We start from the raw sequence: 20,280 nt of genomic DNA on the forward strand, positions 1-20,280 counted from the left end.
TAATTAAAATTTTTATTGGCTTCTTTGTCTGCTCATTATTTTACACAGTATTATCCATATTTAATGTTTTTTTTTTCAAGCTTTGACAACTGTGCAGTTTAGAACTGTAAATAGTTTTTAAAAAGTAAACCAAATTGTATATATACTGTATATTCAAGATCATAACCCATGTATACACACACTGACACACACACTGACACACACACACACACACACACACACACACACACACACAAATAACCCTTTTAAAAAGGGGTGTAGTCAAGGCAACTTATCCATCTGCATCAGTGAAACAAGGGAAAGATACACATATTATACATGTTTTGGAAATGCATATGACTCATGTCTCAACTGTCAGTGTTTTGGAACAGAACTCTCAATATTTGGTAGAGTTCAACAGTTGGTAAAGCAATACTCTGAAATAGAGAATAACTTGAAAGTGCACGGTTGAGGTGCACGGTTATCAAGTATGGCCTCTCAATATGCGGTTGTTGCAAATGTATGCCTTTGGTGCATCTGTAACTTAGCCACAGAGATAACAATCTTGGTATCTTGGGTAAAGGTGAGATAGTGTTCACTAGATGACTCTGAGGTGAGATCAGAATATGGTCTGTTACCTTCCTTTCCCCAACCTCTCACTCTGACGCAGGGCTTACTGAAATGGTGGCAGGCTTCTGGTTTCAGGAAAGGGTTTACTTCTCCATACATGTGGAAAACTGCCGCTAAAGCCTTTTCTAATATTACACACTGTCATTTCATTGCAGTGGAATATAACAACTGAAACTAATGGCTGGCAACCTGGAAAGTACCGTTGTGTTTTTTTTTTTTTTTTTCAACCTGTGTGAAAAGAATTGTAGTGCTGCCAAACAATGGTTTTGAATTACTTCTTTAAAACGTGTTTTGAACTTGGATTCACAGTACAAATAACATTATGTTCAAAGTTTTCCAGTAGATTTGTTTCATAGGTAGAAGTAGGCACAAGTTTCAGATTAAGTTAACAGACAGTCTCAAGGGGAGGAAGTGCTTCTTCACAAGATGAACAGATTATTGCTGGGTGATAGTCTGGTTCTTGGTAATAATAACGGATTTCATAGGTGTTTTTCTTTCACTGAACCTTGCAACAGTCATTTCATTTGACCTTTTAGAAATAAAACATGTTAAAAAGAGATTAAAAAGAACTGTCAGACAAGCATATCTTATATGATTTTTTTTTGTTAATTGATTAAGGATTAATGAAAGCACAATTCCTACACACAGACACCATTATATAGAGTAATTATCATTCTACTGGACAATGCTTCACTATGACAGAACTGAACATCTCATGGTGGTGCAGATATTAATACTGATATTCCATGTAAACAGAGATTACATATACAACTTGTTCTCTGTGATCAGACCATTCAAAGTGACACAGTCGAATCTTTGATTAACACACCTAGCGTTGCCTGCAGGAGCATTTGGGATCATAAAGTGGGATGATCTGTAATCTGTGGCCTTATCTCTGTGAGCCCCATGTGCATTCAGGGGAGGGGCTCCAATGCATAAGGAGACCTGAAAAGGATAGGGCATATTGGACAAACAGAATGAATTTCCTCTAATGCAGATAGGTATTGGGTAACGTCAAGATAAAAAGGAGTTAGACATCTAAGAAGAGGGAGGTTTCCCAGTAGATCTCTCAGGAATGGATAACGTTGTGAGTTATCCCTCAAGAGAATTGTTTTTGAAAAACTGGACATGCAGTAAATCAGTAAGGATGATATGGCTTACTTCAAAAGGGAACAGTGTCAGAGAACTGCATGCACATCCATTCCTCCTGTACAGATTTCTGGTGACAAATGATGAATGGTGAAAATGAAGTAAATACCTGCACACCCTTTTCAGGTTCACATCTGGTAATCTCTAGGTATTTACTTTTTACTATTTGTCACTGAAAGTTACCCACAATTCCTTGAGGTAAGTGACCAGAGCTTATTGTTACCCCTGCCTCATCTGTCCATAGATTAGTTTTGTTCTAAAGTCTAAAGTCTAAAATACCACACCTGACAATTGTGGTGTTCTGATAATGTGTTTAGAAAAAGATTTCTGGTTAGTACCTTTGGAATTGAATACCCAGTTTACATTTATGTACTGACCAATGAACAGTCAGCCTACAAGACAGGTATAGACAAGCACAGGTGTGAATGAAAACTTAATGAACATACTGTTCATCCATGCCCCTTGTGTCCCCTTTTAGGAGAGCAGGAATTGGTTCACTACCTTATATTAAAGGAAAGTGAGATGCAAAGGGGCCTCAGCTGAATTGATAAGCATTCCACAAATTCATCCCAAATCAGAATGAATCTGAAAGTACCTGAAAATATTACATGTGAGTGAGTAATATTACATATTAAGATTACGGTTTACCATCAATCTCAAGCGTCAAGATACATTACTTTTCATGAGAAAACAGAACCTGAGAGAAAGTGTTCTTCTGGGTTCTCAAAGGATATACCATAAAGTGCTTACTTTTTCTGAGAAAAGCTAAGGGCATCCTGCAAAATGCAGAAATGAGTGAGTTTTTGGAAAGGTGGGGGAAACTCCTCCCTCCCAGCATTTCGTGAGAGACAGGAGAGTTTTTCTCAGGCTGACATGAGTTTCCAGCCTGTTCTTACACCTCCATGTTTTTCCCCGGTGGAAATGTCAGCACTTGTCAGTTTGTCAACGGAAACTATGCTCCACACCCACCGAGTTAGCTGTGTAATGATAACAGTTAACAGTAGCAGCTTCATTTGAATTAAAGGTTTCAGACATGCAAATATCCATAAGTGTAAGCATATACTTTTGCCAGTTCCTTGGTAAATGATTGTTTTTTCACTGCAGCTACAGGACATTGATCTGGAACTGAGTGCAATGTACAAAAAATATGTGGACATTTGAAATATTTTATTTTGTTATTAAAAATTGAAATACAGAAACAGATTGTGTGAAACAGATTGCACCTTTAATTTATCAATGTCATGATACATGAAAGTTCAATTTGAGGCATAAAAACACAGCCTCAAGTGAGACTGGGTATTGAGTGTGATCTTACACTACAAATTCTTTTGATTTGCACTTTCAAATGGTTAATGTTTTGGACACCTGGATATTTCCTGGAGGATTCTCCCAGCTTCTGCATGTTTAAATTTGCGTCCAGTGGAAGAATGACACAGGCATTTGCATAGGATGCATAATCAGATGAAAATGCAAAACAAAAGTCTTGCCCTCCAAGGGCAACTGAAAGAACACTATAGTGCATGAATTATGAAACCTCGTGAATTGCAACTGCTGGCAGGGCATGGCTTTAGAGAAAAATAAAGACTACCGGTAACTGCCTCAGTAGATTTCCTGTCATTCTGACAGATATTAATGTCTCAGTTGGTTTCCTGTCATTCTTCTAGTTCGGTGGTACAGCTCAACAACATGCAAATACTGATTCCGGCAATTGCTGTTTGGGAGCTGTTTGTGTTGTATTTGCTCTGAAAACACAATCAAATCTGAATGTGGCCTTCTTTGCTAAACTTGACTCAAGATTGCAAGTTCAACTCATCCAAAACAATGCCTTGTAAGAATAACTTTATCTATCTTCTTACCTGTAGTCTAACATAATTGTGATTGGCCCCAGTGCAAATATTTTTTCTTGCCCCAAGGACATTTAAGGACAAATAAAAATACATAAAAATAGGCTATGACTCAAAACCATAAGTGTTATACACAAGGTGGGAAGGTGGTACATATGGCTATCAAAATTACAAGTAATTTTAGCAATATCATTGAATGGTTACTTGGAAGACTGCATGCAACAGTCAATGCGCGAGAGGGCCCACCTACAATAGTAAAGCAGCAAAACATTGCCTTCCTACATGTGCCCCTGACAGCTTGCGCTGCATCAGTTGCACCATCGATATTTACGCTAGTGCTCCTTACTTACAACATTGCAGCACCTGTTTTGACCCTGCTCAATTTCAGCTTTGTAATGAGATGTAAAGTGACATAAAATTTCAGTTTCTGGCCAGACATTGTCATTACATGCCTTGTACTGATGCTATACATAAATGCAATGTGAGGGACCATCACCAGTGACAAACAGACTGGCAAAGTAATCATTGGCATTAGAGGGAAAAGACACAGCATGTTTTAAATAAAACCCCTGGTAGAAGAACAGGCACCCCCACTATCACTCCATTTTATTCTCATATAGAGTAGATTCAAATGCCACAGAAATACCAGTTTCACTGTGTTAGTTCCTCACTAGCACATGCTATTGACATCAGTATGTCCACGTTACAATTCTTTGTGCCTTAAAAACACTCAGGCACAACAAGGCTGAACAAACGGTGCAGGTGAAGCTGGCAGCACTGGCACTAATTTCAGCTGAACACAAAACTGTCCATTTCCTGTATCATGACACTTCGGCTGCAGTTGTGAAGGTGTGAAGCCTGTGAGGTCTTCAGTGGCCGCAGAGCTCACATCTGAAGGTTCTGGTTTCCTTTCTCTCCTTGCTTTTGCATTTTTAGATATTTTTTATTATAGTATCAAAGTACAATAAAATGTCACTTAACAGAGTGTGCATCGGCACACTGTACGTCAGGCCAAACTGTGGAGACACCTGTGTTATGTAGCATGTAGGGCCACTGCAGAACCTAGATATCACCTGACGGCACATGCTCAATGCCAGCCTCCTGGCAGGTGATAAATGTAGCCATGTAAATAAAAAGGCGTAGCTCAACCCTGGGAGTCTCCAAGAGGCTGGGAGAGCGCTCTGCACTTCTGGTTTCCTCCCACTGGATCCGGTCAACATACATAGATGCATATAGCACTGGTGGCTCCACCATCTGTCTGGAAATGACCGAATTCAGGGACCTCTCCAGGGAGGCTCAGAGGAGGGTCCCCACGCTTGGCCCGAGAAAATATCCCGTCCGCTGTGGAATGTGGTTCAGTGCCCCGGCGACGGCGTAAAAGATGTCAGGATGCGGTCGCCAGACAGCCCGGTCAATGCCCTCACACACGCGGCATTTCACATGTTTGCTCCTAAGTCTCTGAGGTACGGGCTCTGGCTTTGGCGCAAACACAGTTTTTACAGTTGTTGTTTTTGTTTGGGGGGGAATGTGGAGACATTCATGACCATTCTGGCAAAATAATGAGGTTTTATGCCTCGTGAAATCTCTGTTGACTCTTTAGGGCGGAAACAAAATACCAGAAGACCACTATTCGAATTCTGATGCGCCGCAAATGTCTTCTTTGTATTCTTTTCTACAGAGGGCGTAAAGAAACGGGCTGTGCTTTTTATCAGCCCTATTACTGTGAGGACATGAGCTAAGTTGAAGGGGAGGGCTCGGTGTAGAGAACTGAACTGCCTTGGACCACCAAGTCACTATTGGCCACCCTAAATGACTGGTTTTCTGTGTAGCGGCAGAATAAAAGGAGAGGGAGGCACTTTGTTAATGATAGTTGTGCGGGAACAGAACCAAAGCAGCCGGCCATAAAGCTCTTTATTTTAGCGACCACGCATCCCCATTCACTTAGACCGGGAATGTTAAAGGGGTCACCGGGGTATGAATGGTCCGGACATGGACACTGGGAATACAGCAAAACCCCACCATCCGCCCCTTTTCAATCCTGCCTCGCCGAGGACAACAACAAAACCCGTCTCCTTGACTCCCCATCCACGAAGGCTCACCAGCACAATCCTGTCTGGCAGCTGCTGCCGCCAGCGCCAGGGAACAAAGATTACCAAATCTACCATTAAACCCCTGGGACGCTGCATCTGAGCGGTGATGAATTAACATCTGTTGAGAACACGGATATTAAGCAGATCGGTGGAAACGCGAGTGTTATTTGGCCTTTAAGCCACATATGAAACCTGTTCTGAAGTGCTGAAAAAAGCTCAGTGCTTACATGATTCATATTGTTTGGATCTGAAGTGGACAAAATTTAAACGTGATAGACTGTGACATGTAGCCGCTATTACATTTCACAGCTTTGTTGGTCCCTGAGCTGTACCTGAAAAATATCCATGTGCTCTCTCTTGAGATTCTCAAAATCCTGCAGCCAAAAACACACATATTCACATCTTGTGAACATTTAAGTTGCAATGGCTGAATCCCCTGCCGTCCTACTCTTCGTGTGCTGACCCAGTGAACCCCGGGGAAAGACACAGGGCCAGACTGAGTGTCATGCACTGTGTCACGCACTCGCTGGCTGCATAGTTTCTGCAACACAGTTAAGTGTGCAACAGGGAGCAATTCACCCATCACTCCTCAGACAAACAGGGAAAGGGGACCTCTGTGGAAAACATAGTTATGAGATATCAAGCAAATCCCACAACATAAAATTGATTTGTTTTGCATCCATGTAAGCTGATTTCAGTTAACCTGCAAAAGTGCAATTCAAATGGCATTCTTATATTAACTTATTCTGAAAAAGGTATCACATTTTGGCACATTTTTGGATGTTAAGTGAGTCAATCTAAAATGAATTTTTTTGTTAAAAATGCTGTTCAGACTGCATGTAACAAGAAAACAATAGTCATTAAAGATACACAGCAAGTCTTGTGAGACCTTTTGTATGATGCTGTTTCATATAAAACAAAGTTAAACCACTTTATCATGAGTGACTATAAGAAAGTAACATTCTAACTTTTTTCAGCAAAAGTTTAAATTAATGGCAAGTTCCAAGACACGTTGAATGGAAACCTCAAGGTGCTATACAGTGCTGCTTTTTAAAGACATGGTAGAATATACTTAGGGTGTTACAGTTTTAAAATGGGCTTCTTTGGTCAGTCAGACTGAGGTGAACTTTGACCCCTGAGGATCAGGGCAGCGGTACTCGCAAAATAGAGGAAAGAAAAGGAAGAAAACCTTGGCCATTCATGCCTCTGCCAGCACCGGGCACTGTGCCCAGGACAATTCAGGAAAATTCCTTCTTGACTATCTCCTCATGGCATTGAGCGATGCACTTCAGTGCATTAATGATGCATTCCATCAGTCCGACAACTGAGAGTAATTCAATTTCCTAACAATAAAGTCTGTGTGACATTTCATTAGCAGCCTCATTGACAGCCTCAAAATTGTCAGTGCTTGACAGTTGACAGCCTGTCTGTTGCATTTGCATTACCTAGCTGCTATATTGTTTCTTAAAACCTCTCTCACTCTCTGTTCCTTCATTTCTTTGTCAAACTATTATTCTAGTAAGTATTTGCCCTAATTATCACCCCCTTAGATCATTCTAAAATCAATCTCCCACCCCATTAAGGCAAAAATCTTCCCCAAACCTCAAGAATTCAGATAGAAACATGGGGGGGGGCATTTCTTACCCAGGGATGCTGCCTTGAATCCCAATGACAACCCCTTTCTCTGAGACCAGAGAAAAAAAGCATTTACAAATGTTCCAAAGGGATTCCAAATATGCACCCTCATAGATCAAAATGAATGACCTAGTGTAAACGCATTTATTACTGACCACTCCAAGGCTCACTGCTGTCGTACTAAAGACCAAAAATAGCAACACAGGCCTGCATATGAAGGTGAGGGACTGGACCCCCGGGTTGCCTGTCAGGGCTCTTTGTTGGGGTGACATTCCCTTCTGCGGGAAATTGGGCCTCAGGCAGGGTCAGCAGCTGGCCCAGTTCTCTACAGGCGGACCATGGGCCAGCGCTGTCCCGTTTGCGACCCCGACTGCCCCCAGTGATCCCAGTGAGGTCACAAACACAACACAGCCCGCCGGCTGTCACTCAGACGCACTGCGAACCTCAGCCAGTGGAGAGGCAGGGCGTCACACAGCCACACAATTTACGTCAAACTCTCAGAGAACAAAAAGCTACTGAGCGACATGACTGTTTTGGTTCTCTGTTGCACACTGGGTAAAGGAAATGACCGCACATCTTTAACCATCTAAACTTGCCAGCAAAATGAGTACTCTGTCCAAACAGTATGGACTTCCTTCTAATCACAGACTATCTATTTATTGAGGCTTCTGTGAAAGTAAATATGCACTAATGTGATCATTGTACTAGAGTTTCTAAGTGAACCTTGAGAAATTTGATTTGGGATGGCCATATGAATGTCTAGCCAAACCTCAAGAAATGTTGCCTGGAGTATCACGTTTAAAGATACTGAGGAATTGTGTAGCTTTCATATGTCTTACATGTGGTCTATTCAGTTGGTCAGGTGCCAGGTGTATTTTTCCCCATTTTGTCAACACTTGTATTAAGGACACCAAAGGGGTAACGAAAATGCTTTCTTTTTCAGTTTAAGGTTACTTTACCATAGCCTTCTGTCACTGTACCAAGTGTAAACTTACATTGACAGGAATTAAATTAGAATGTTGAAATTTGTTTTGCTTTTATGCTAAATTTAAGCCAATGATGTACATCTTACATCAGGTTTCTGGTTATTCAGAGGTACATGGATGACTGTTTCTGGGCATAACAGTGAGGAATTGGGATTTTCTGACACAGTTCGTTTGCCTTCCCTTTCACCTTACTGACCACGATTACAAAATCCTTTAGAGAGGCTCTGTTTCTGCTCACTGACCTCACTGGGGTCCCTAGGGTCTTGTCTGAAGTCTGCTCTCATGTTCCCTTTAAATAAGCTCTCTGTATTCCTCTTGTTTCTTGTGTCTTCCTCATATTCTTATCTATGTCTATTTTCATATTCTTTATGCCATAATGGATCAAGGCAGCTTAAGGCAGTGTATTATTTCAAACCAATAACAACTTTGCCCACTCTATAAATGGGGGAATATATTTGAGTTAGTGGAGATTGTAAAATATAGGTGTACAAACATTGTGGCTTACTGTGAACACCAACAATGATTCAGATTCAACTCTGTATATCCAATGGAGCTGTTATACATGATCAGGAACTATTAAGCTTTCAAATGCTTTAACATTGTTTTGTTGCTATATGTTTCAGTGAAAGACTGTCCCACAAGCAATCTGAGAGCAATACAGCACTATTGCCATCTAGTGTTCTCATTGAGGAATGCGCAGAGTAATCCATCAGGCCAGAGGGTTATCCTATGTGACAACAAAATCCAGGGAATCTGTTTGATTGGACATACCAAGCATTTAGGGATTGACTCTAAGGTTCATTTGATAGCATGTGCATGTTGAAGGTATGTCCACTCTAACACTTTTCTCCAGATTCATTTTAATTTACTGACTTTTCCCAGAACATGTAAAATGTAAAACTCTAATTAAATAAATGGTAAAAAATAAGAACGTAATTTACATATCATTCTACAAACAACAAAAAATGTCCTCTGTAACGGCCATGCACACTACAGTACCACATACCACACAGACTTTGTGTTTTCACTGAGATCAGTAGGATTGATTCTGATGATCTGCACTATCCAGCAACTCAATAAGTTTATTTTTATTTAGCACTGTTATTCTTACTGCTAAGGTTGAGGAGCTCGATAGAACACGACAAGGTGTGGCTGTGTGGGAGAGCTTGTGTGATGTGGGAACGAATTAAAGAGCACCCCCTGCAGAAACCTAATGCCATTGCTGCTGATGCAAGATGCAAAATGTAAAATGTACACCTTCAAAGGAATTTGAACTTTGTATAACAAATAAGTTTGAATACTTTCAAATTTGGTGAGAACAAGCAGAGAGACAGAGAGAGAGTGTGTGTGTGTGGAGTTTCTTCCCGTTACATCTATAATACTTTTCATTTCTTACACAGCTTCCATCTATCTCTTTAAACACATGAGGCTACTGTCGCTTTCGGTAACATTTGTGGGGTCCCAATGCAAGTACAAAGTACAAATTGAGTGCACGACGATTCATCTATTAGGCTTACCCTAAGACAGCAAATTCCTCCTGTATTCAGATGTAACTCAAGGTAAATTCACTAATCTGCACAGTAACAGGTGCTTTCTACATCAGTGATTTAGGGAGGCCACATTCACTTACAAGGAACAGTGCAAAATCGTTCTGTTAAGTAACTTTAATTTGAGTTTAAAACACCGAGTTCAAGCTCAATAAAACCACAGGTTTAACATTTACAATATTTTAGTAATTGTAAAATAAAAAAAATAAATCTACAGTAATATAGTTTATCAAAACAGAGCAATGCAAGACCAAATTTATGTATTCACAATTCAGAAACAAATAAAAATTTGTGTTGCTAATAATCATGAAGTATATTAAGGGGACTAGACATTTATAAAGGAAAATAACTTGTATGAGATTTAACTGTTTAAAACATGAATTTACAAAGGCAATTTGCTTTTCACCAGATTTTTTTTTTTTTTACGTGCAAACATTACATTGTTGATATATAGTTCTGACAATGCTTAATAAAGAGAAAGTCACTACTTCAAAACAATAAAGATTGTCTCACTATGACAATGGGATCTCACACAAGAAATAAAAATGCAATTCATTTACTTTAGAAAAGACCGGCTAAATGTCCACAGGCGTCTCTTTTGGTTGTTTATGTCTCCCAGAAATGTAAATATAGAAAAAGGCCAGAGTGAAAAATAATAAGCAACAATATTTACTGTTTTAATTAAAGGGTGAGGGATAAAAATGGGAGGATCTGTTTTTTTGGTGATTGGCACAGTTTTTAGAAGCGTCCCTCTAGTTGTGAACCAATGCTTAATTAGGAGGGACTGAGACACTTCAGCCCCAAAAATTAACCCTAGTTACACCAGCATTTCACTTTAATTTACATTTCAAGGGTTATCTAGCATCAGAGCATAATCTGGCATTCATAAAAGGCTCTCTCAAAACCACAAGGTTCTATAGTTGGAGCAATATTATTCAGGTAAGCATTTCTTCCTGAAGATTCAATTCAGGTCATAGCAATCACTTTTTGCTTGCTCTTTGCCGCCTTGTTGCTGAGTGTGACTGTATTTATCGCTCCAGAAAATGCACCTGAAACCATCAGAGAAATTCTTCCATAATGAGGAAAACGCACAGCACCATCTCTGCGTATGATGTCACCTGCGCTTGAACGGCGACCCTGGAGCCGAGCAGAAAGGTATGCTGGGAGGGGGAGGTCCTCCCGGTGAGCGTGCGGGGGGGGAAATAGGAGACTGGCAAGCAAACACACTGTCCACATTATGCACAGGAATACCGATACTAACACTAGAAACGCACAGCAAGATAACTTACAGTCTGAGAGAAAGACTTTCAGGGTGAAGGGGGGCAGTCAGTACTGTTGCTGAGTGACCACTCACTGTACACTCATCTGTCCAAGTGTGTCCTTCTTACAGTCTGAGAGAAAGACTTTAAGGGTGAAGGAGGGGTCAGAACTGCTGCCGAGTGGTCACTCACTACACAGTGCTCTGTCCAAAGTGTGCCCTTCTTCTGCGTCTCCTTAATTCGGTTCAGGGTGGGAGCTGGTCCAAAGCTCCTCAAACACAATTTTTGTGCTTTGCAGGAAAAAAAGAAAATAAAATCAAGTTTGTGACAGCAGCAGAACTGATAAAAAGCTGCATTTTTTTTCCTCTTCTACGAATTCTTCAAAAACATCCAGCTTCTAGCTAAATATAAAGTGACGACTGAAAGACAAAACCACTGTGGTTTGCCTTGTCACGTTACCCCACTTGAACAGCACCAAATTATTCAATTTTCTGTCTGTTTACAAAAAAAAAAAGCTTCCCTTTTCAACTTGAGAAAAAGCAGGGAGCCAGAGGACACTTTCCTCTTCAACCTTCCTGTGGCTGGAGCTCAGTGCCATGTCTCGCACATCCAGCTCCAAGCGGCGATAGGAATCCTACATCAAGTCCAGGGTTCCATGGTATTCAGTGTCCAGTTCACAGTTAATTCACACACAAGTGCCCGCAATTTAAGCAAAAGATTAAAAAAAAAAAACAAAAAAAAAGAAATAACAGGTCATTCTCTGACATGGTGGCACTAAGTTTCAGTGGTATAAGCCCAAGGCGGGATGTAAGACAACACGTCCCGGTTCTTTTGCCAGCGTTATTCTTCCGAGGCCCACATAAGACACAGTACATTTATCTGAACAGGTTGCCATGCTAGTGTAGCGATATGTCAGAAGTGATTTCAAGCAAATGAACAAAAACATATTGAAGCCGATGCCTTCCAGTCCAGCTGCAATGCTGTTAAAGACAAAGGAATGTTTTCTCGCCTTTGACCAGAATTCAATCAGTTCAATCACGAAAGACAGTTCACTTATGCCTGTCTGGTAGCACATCTCAGTTAATGACAAATCTCTTTTGCACTGTTATTTGAGACATTACAGAAATGTGTGGCACTCCTGAAAAACATTACAAACATGTTTAACTTTGACTGCACTGTTACCAGCATAGCTGAGCCACCTGTGCATCCAAGCCATCCTTAGCTATCCTACCTCGCAGTCAGGGCAGGCCTGTGGTTTAGCATAGAGTCGCTAACATTTTTCACATTTCTGTCTCTGTGCATTTTTCACAGTGGGAGTAAAGCGAGGATGAGCCATCCTTCCAACATTACCAGCGTTAACAGTGTCATGCAGTGTCCTTAAAGCCCTCACCCTGGCCCATGGTTAGACAGAAACCCCACCTCTATCAAATCAGCATCCTCCTTCCTCTCGCAGGAGACTATTCTGATCAGCATAATTCAAGTTGCTCCCTGTTCAGTCTTCAGCATTGCAGAATTCCTCGATACCGGTTCAGGAGGTAGAGCAGTCGACTGGGGATCGGAAGGTCGGTCCCTGGTTCGAATCTGGCTCCTCCTGGCAGAATGTTGAGGTGTCCTTGAGCAAGACACTGTCCATTTACCATTTTACCAAATCGGCAGCATCTTCACCTGTCTGGATTTCATTATGTTTCTCACAGATCAGATAATTTTAGCACTGAAAAGTATTAAAAAGTTAAAAAAAAAAAAAATCGCCATTACACTTTGTAAAGCATTAAGAAATAAAAAAGCAGGCTGAAATACAAGAACCTTTCCAACAAAAAAGCTCATTAAGCCCACAGTTCCAGGCTAACTGCATATAGAGAAGTGGCAGCAGAGAACAGGTGAGAGAAACTGAATGTAGTCCCACTGCTTTGGGTTACTTTACACTGTGCATCCTGAACAGGAAATGGCAGTTGACTAAACTTTGTGCAGGACACATGCTGCTTCTGCTATGACACCCTTCCAGGTCAGACCCATCTGAGGGAAATCAATGCAGAGGCTCTCAGTAGTAAACACAAAAGCACCCATTTTGTTTGTTTTTTTTTTTTTTTACACACTTGTTAAAAAAAAAAAAGAGATTTCACACTTTTCACAATGTGATTTTGTGGAATGATCTGAAAAAGAGTCTGACAAAATGTGCGGAATTCAAGAATCAGTGCAGTAGGTCAATTTCCTACTGGACAACTGTCATGAGAGCCAGGGAATTCTGGGTAACTGTACTGTAAGCTGAGGTTCCGGCAAGTGCAGAAAGGCCCAGCCTTACAATGCCTGAAATAATCTTGGATAACATTTAGTCTGTCTGGTGACAGGACTGGCTTTCTTGAGACACCGTACAGGTTTTGAGAAGATCATATACAGTGTTATTTACAAGACACAAGGATGTTCCTTTTTCAAAAGCGCATATCCAAGGAATTCACTCATTTGTTAAGGTTGTCGGATGTGTTGGTGAGAAGTGGAGATCAGAACTGTACTCCTTTTTTGCCAGATGGAGACAGTGGTATTATTGTGGCCAGAGGTTGGGAAGAATATTCCAGAAGAAAGAGGGTTCTAATCCGGTCTCTGTAGAGGGGAGGGCGAGCTGTCCTTAGTGTGAAGCTAAATTGTTGGATTCAGGGCGGTTGGTTGCCAGGTATTTCGCCCTCATGCTGGAGGTGTACTGTAGAGAGAGGGAGAGGAAACAAAACACAGAGTAGAAATGGGCACACACTGTCAAAACCCTCCCAAATCAGACAAGCATCCCCACAAAGTACATTTTATTCTCCAAGTCGGCTTGGACACTCACCTATATCTGCAAGTGTTTTTAATGATTTGTTATTTAGTTTCCAAACTAAATACATGTTGCCTCTTCATTACATACTTTCATAATGATTCTTGAGCATTTTACCCTGAAGAAGCATGTGTATTTGTTTTTGCATGTGTTAGAATCACAAGTACTTCCATTACTTTTTGAATTTGGATTATTTGGTACAGAAATGTTTGTTGAATGTCTGTTCTTTAATTCCACTGGAACATTTACTCCAAATGTACTTGAAAAGATCCAAAGTGCATATCTTCTTTTTGCTCAGTATTGGGAAGGGTGCTTTCATCTGCCTTTGTCACTTCCACAATTGCTTTGTTAAACAAAGAAAGATATGGTATTAATAATTAAATGTTCTGGACCCTTAAATACTTTTAATATGGATATAAAAAGTATGCAGAACTTGATCTAGGATTCTTTAAACAGAGCAAGTCAACATTCCATGAGCTGAATTCTATAGAATATAGTAATAGAATATTACATTGACAGACTATGTATGACAAATCAAACACCATAAAAAATAAACTGCCATTACTAAGCTCTGTAAACACAAAACAGTTGTTTACAGTGCTGAATTTTGGTTTTAATTCCTGTGATAGTATAACCTTAAAGTTGATATGTATTCTTCAGTATTGCAGGCATTTACCATCATGCAGGGCTTTGTGCTTGAAAGACAAAAGCAATACAATTACCACTGCATTCTGATCTGTTAAAGCACAGGATAATATTTCAAAGTGACCAGCAGTAAGAAACGGTTCACAAAGACATTAAGAAGAACAGGATTGGTTGTTGGGTCTGGATAAAGATGAGCAAACTCCACAGGTCACAGATGGCAACAACAACACTAATAAAACACTCCGAGTCATTTGGACAGCCAGTGGTGAAAAAAAGGATCAAATTGACTGCAATGTCATTATAAAGGTCTCAGAGGTTGTTACAGCTAAATGGGTTTGAGCCATGGCTTTTATTCAGCCTCAACACAATGTTCTTTGCTCTTGACTTTCAGTACTGAATGCAAGAAGAGATTCCATCAATCCCTACAGTTAACCCAAGCATGTTCGCAGAACCTTACCATCACTACCTGGTTCTGCCTTATGTTTCTGCCAATGTACATGTAGACACAGAATAGGAGGGACAGCAGACTTCATTGTACCAGTGACCAAAAGTTCTCATGTGACAGACAAATCTCCTGATTTACATGCCCACTTTGGAAAACATCCTGCTTATATCTTCTCTCCTTTCTCTACCAAAGAAAAACTTTAACTTCCTGATATGTGGTCATTGTATCTCAACCAAAGGAACATAAATGGAGAAATGTATATATAGGTTTGTGTCTTTGGTATATGAGTAATGTGCATATTCTCGGGGGGGATACAGTCACAGAAGTCACATTATATTACATTCATTTAGCAGATGCTCTTATTGCAAATGCTCTTGACTTCCAGCACCATAGAACAAAAACGAATCTAATCGAGTTGAATGAGCTATAGTGTCAGACCAGGCTAACACTCCCAGACCAGTAAGTGTGAGCATAACACTATTCAACACTATCCTACCCCAAGTTAACTTGTGCAACTTCACAAGACTAGAGAAGCAAAGTATATTATCATACATATAGCATAACCGTAACAGATTGGATCAAAACCTCCATGACGGGAACCTGAAAAGGCGTTCTGAGGGGACCTTATAAAACAGTACCCCATTAATGTGAAGGGAATAAGTAGCTCTGCTTATGTGTTGGGGTTTTGATTTCGTCAAACCAAGGGATTAAGAGGGAGAGCTGTGCAGTCAAGCCCATGATCTCCCCTGGACTTATCATCTGCAACAGCTGCACACACTTAGCCTGGATCAATGACAGGAGGCTTTGCTGATGTGATGGAGTCAGCCTGGGGGGAGTGGCAGGATTAAAACGGCCTGTGCAGCGTCCTGGACATTTGGATACAGATAGGGGCACATCTACCGAAATCAGACACGGGGGTGGTGGACTGTGCCACTGCTTCACAGCGGGGGGAAGGTCATTTCTAGTCCTATAGGACCAGAATCCAGCGGGATTTGGGAGAGACTGTTTATAGCCATCCAAGCAATGGCTTCAGAAAGAAAAAGTTATAAGTAGTGGAAGGGTTAAAATCGGCTAACAGCAACCACAACTTAAAGTGGTTTACCTGATCCCTGTGCTTCAGAGTAATGAATTTAGCAAACCTCACTGCGACCAGCTGCAAGACTATCACAACATTAAGTAACCACAGTCTACCTTCAGCTAATGGACTGAGCAAAAATTATACCTATCCTAGCACAATAACGTTTCGCAAGGTACAGCTATGGAATGGCTGCATTTGAAAATGTGATTATTTTTGTGATTTTATTGTACTTCACCAGTGTCCCTCACCTAGACAGATTCACCATCAAAAGCAATTAAACAGCATGACCTTTTCAGAAATAATCACATATATCATCCACCAGAACTATTTTAAACATACATTTTAGATAAGTGGTGTCATTTTAATAATTTGTTTATCAACTACTTTACTGTTACATATTTTTTATGAAGTTTTTAATTAACTGCAGTGAAACTTCTACATCTTTCTGTCATCCAGTTGCAGGGGTAGTTTTTGAAGTACTTAAACTCCAGTGAGGTGCACTGATGGGTTTGAACCTGCAACCCTCGGAAGGGGGAGTCCCTCGCTCACTGCTACACCCTATCATGCTGGAGCCATGTCAGAAAGATTGAGGAACTGAGAAATAGATAGCTATGAGAGGAACACGACCACAAGACCTGCAACTTAAGCGCGAAAGATAGGGAACACGCATGCTGCCCAAAGGTGACAGGGGACGAATGCTGGGTGAGAGAGGGGTGACACTCGCAAGAGACAGGGGGCAACAGGCTACACTGGTTATCTGACAGAGTGGGATCTTTGAGGGGGGGGGGGGGGGGGGCAGGATAGGGGAATGGGGGCATTTCCAGTACCTGTCAGGATAGCAGACGCTGTTACCAGAACGATCTGGCACTTTCCGAGGTCTTTAACTGCCAGCTGTGGCGGCTGTTATTGTCCATGGCAGTCAAATACAACTGTGCGGGTTTGCGGAAACAAGAAGGACAGAAAATACAGAGAAGAGACACAGTGCAGCCTCAACATGAGCCACAGACACAGTGAAAACTAAGTCACTGCGTGGGGAGGGGTTGGGGGGGGGCTACGCAAAGTCTGGGGGGAGGGGGGGGTGGCGTGGTCACAGGGCAAGGTGGGACCAGGCAGGGGGGGGTGCGGTTGGGGTAGACGTAGGAGAAGCATAAGGCTTTGCACAAGCAGGTACAGGGAAGCTTGCTTTCCACGAGGAAACATTTTTAATCTCTCAGATTGCCCGCTCTGTCTTTTCCTAAACCTTTTCAGTTACTTCAATAAAATGTGAAATTTTACACAGGCTCTTTTGAAACAGAAGTAGTTCAATAATGTATTACCAAAAGCAGCCGCTACACAGGGAGGGATTTGTCTACACTGACAAAATACTGCATTACATTTATGAGCTCCTACAAATAAATACATACACATTCACTGTGTATGTAATATGGAATATCCTGTTTCCTTACAGATTTTTAACAGATTAAGGCAATACTAAAAGACCAAATCAGTGATAAGTGTTCTAAAAAGTGTGTCTGTGCTAACAGAGAATATTCTCCCTGACAACAAAATGCTTTGACAGAATTCAAATTCTAATACTTTGCACATACATCTTGGTTAAAATACTCTTTACCCCTTTTCTAAACCCCAATTCACCAATGGCTTCAGGTTTACAGAGACCTGGAAAAGTGAGGTAAAATGTAGTTTAAATTAGAAGTTTCTTGGTTTTTTTTATTGGCTTGTTTCTTTAAACCAAGGCTGCCAAAATGACACATGGACAAAGTGTGCAGACTTACAGAGGGCGGGGGCGACTCCCTGCCAATCAGCGGCGTGTTCTCACACCGGGGGTTCTGGAAGTTGGCGTTCTGGGTCCTGCGTCACAACACAGACGAGAGAATCTGTTACACACCGCAGCAGGAGGAGCCACCACAGCGTGCGGCTTCCTCAGGTCCCCAGCATAGAGCCCCCCCCCCACCCCCCGCTGTAGGCCGAGAGGCCTGCATCTGAGGTCACCCTGTTCCCACCGAGCTGCAGCTGTCGGGATTGGGCACAGCTGCACGAGCCCAGCGGGACCTGCCGGACAATGATCCGCCTCTGTGCTCCCTCGCGTGAGGGAAAACCCCGGAACATTCCCTGCCCCGCACCTCATCTGAAACAGGCCTCCTAACAGGCATTACTGTACTCACAGGTCACGCTTTACACTGCGGTGACCTTGCACCTGTGTAATAACACATGGAGGTCCCGTGCGAGTATAATGCATCACTTCATTAAGTTCTAAACAGCAGCGTCCAAAAGGAAAATAACGTTTACACAACCAATTAAGACTTATGCTGACCCGATAGAAATATGTCATGGAATGTATTCTACTTAACTTTCCTTCTTTCCGAAGGAGTAAAACATCTCAGAAACCTATGAGCTAATCAGTATTGGCATAAAATGCTCTGAGAGAGTGTTGGTACGTCAAACCTCTACCTCCGCTGATTACAGAATGTGATACTTTAAACGTCCGCCGACGTTGCGAGTCATTTTTAAAAGCTCAAAAAAAGGCGAAGTCCGCCTCCTCATGCTGGAGGTGTGATGTGTCGGCGCGCTGTAGTGCGTGACTGGCGCGTAAACAGCGTGGGCTGGCGACGGACTGAGAGGAAGCGGAGGGGGAGGGAGAGGGAGAGCGGCTGACTCACATGTACTCGGTGACGGGGGCGTTGCTGACGGTGTGCGCCGCCGCGGGGATGCTGGTCTCGCTGCCGTAGCTGCTGCCGCAGCTGTACAGGCTGGGCATGTGCACGCGGTACAGGTTGTCGTGCGGCTGCCGGTTGCCGTGGGCCATGGACTCCTCCTCCCCCTCGTCCTCGTTCCTTTGTGGGGTGAGAAAACAGAAGGGGGGTGGGGGGTGAGATACAGGTTGCGGGGAACCCCGACATCGTGCGCTCCGGCTCACCCCGTGGGGCACGCTGTAAGCGTCAAGGCAACGGCTAGAATTCATGCTTCCATTTAACACCTATCGATGGAGCGAGTTCTGGCTCAATGTGCCCCTAAAGGCAGGGAGCCCAGTGCAGCGCAGCTCCAAAAAGATTATCATTGATTTGCTTTCAAACAGACAAATTAAGGCAATCATTTACTTTCTAAGGTGTATTGGTGTTGAGTTAATGTTGCTGTTCGTGCCTTAGGCTCTTACTGGTCCCAGAAAAGGGCACTGTGAAAAACAAACACGTAAGATGCTCCATATGTACAGAACCTGTTGGATAAAACCAGGACTCAGCAATTTTTCAACTCACAAAAAGAAACAGTAGTGCTATGAATAAGAACAGTTTCAGATAAGAGCTAGTAAACACAGTGGAGTTTGTCTCCACCCAGTGGTCAATGATGGAATGGAGCTGAGTTTCCTTCCTGGATTGTGATATTCACACATGAGATCTCTGTTCCTAATTGGCGTTTCTGCAGGATAGGGGACGCAAATGATGCTCATCACTACCCTTCCGTCTGGCTGTCACTGATGTCTTGTCTCTGTACTGACTTGATCCCCGGATTAAGCTCCAGCTAAATCTTAATTTAGCCTCTTCAACTGAGTCATAGCACCACTGTCTTCCGACAGTTATGCTCTTGATGCTAAACACTGCTATGGGGATACAACTTGCAATATTTCTGCCAATGAAAACAAAACAACCTTAACCATGGCTAAATGATCGCTGACACCTTGGACCCTAATGAAAGCATACCAGTGTCACCAGAGGAACAGCTGAGTGGAACTAGAGACAGATCAATTTGAGTAATAAATATGCAGCCATTACCCGCACTGCTAATTACACAGTGCAGCGGCGAAACTGAAGGTGTTAGGAATTCATCTGCCTCTGCCTTCCTTTCAGGGAACTACCTCAATGCGAACTGTCTCCAAGAGAGGAGGAGCGTCCGGGGGTGTGAGGAATTTTAGATATCGAGCTACAAATTATAGCTGTCTGTAGAACAGCTCCTGTGTATTTCAGCTCACTTAACACCGTGAGAGGACAAAAGGCAGGAAAATCAGGAAGGAACAGTGCCATCATTAGGCCTTTCCCATGGGTGGTTACTGTGACACAGTACCCATCGCCCTCTTTCTGAGGGACCCGTGTGTTTCTCCGCACAACGGTACGTCGGTAGGACATGGCTGTGCGGCATGGCGTCCTGCTCCATTCTGCACAGGCCCCCATAAGATGGCCGGCAGCAGTGACAGCAGTCCC

The 20,280-nt window shown here is 42.2% G+C and overlaps 1 protein-coding gene across 1 annotated transcript in view; it reads right to left on the reverse strand.

The window, feature by feature from the left end:
* Window positions 1–12,911: 12,911 nt before the first annotated feature.
* Window positions 12,912–20,280, reverse strand: part of ttyh3a (tweety family member 3a) — a 62,908-nt gene continuing 55,539 nt past the window's right edge. The window contains exons 12-14 of the mRNA XM_036552013.1: window positions 18,748–18,921; window positions 17,863–17,938; window positions 12,912–13,811 (exon numbers count right to left, since the gene is read on the reverse strand). Coding sequence (XP_036407906.1) covers window positions 13,740–13,811; window positions 17,863–17,938; window positions 18,748–18,921 — 322 coding nt within the window. The 3' untranslated portion in view covers window positions 12,912–13,739. The remainder of the gene's footprint in view (window positions 13,812–17,862; window positions 17,939–18,747; window positions 18,922–20,280) is intronic.

The sequence above is a fragment of the Megalops cyprinoides genome, chromosome 19, assembly GCF_013368585.1.
Source record: "Megalops cyprinoides isolate fMegCyp1 chromosome 19, fMegCyp1.pri, whole genome shotgun sequence".
In the NCBI taxonomy this organism is placed as follows: domain Eukaryota; kingdom Metazoa; phylum Chordata; class Actinopteri; order Elopiformes; family Megalopidae; genus Megalops; species Megalops cyprinoides.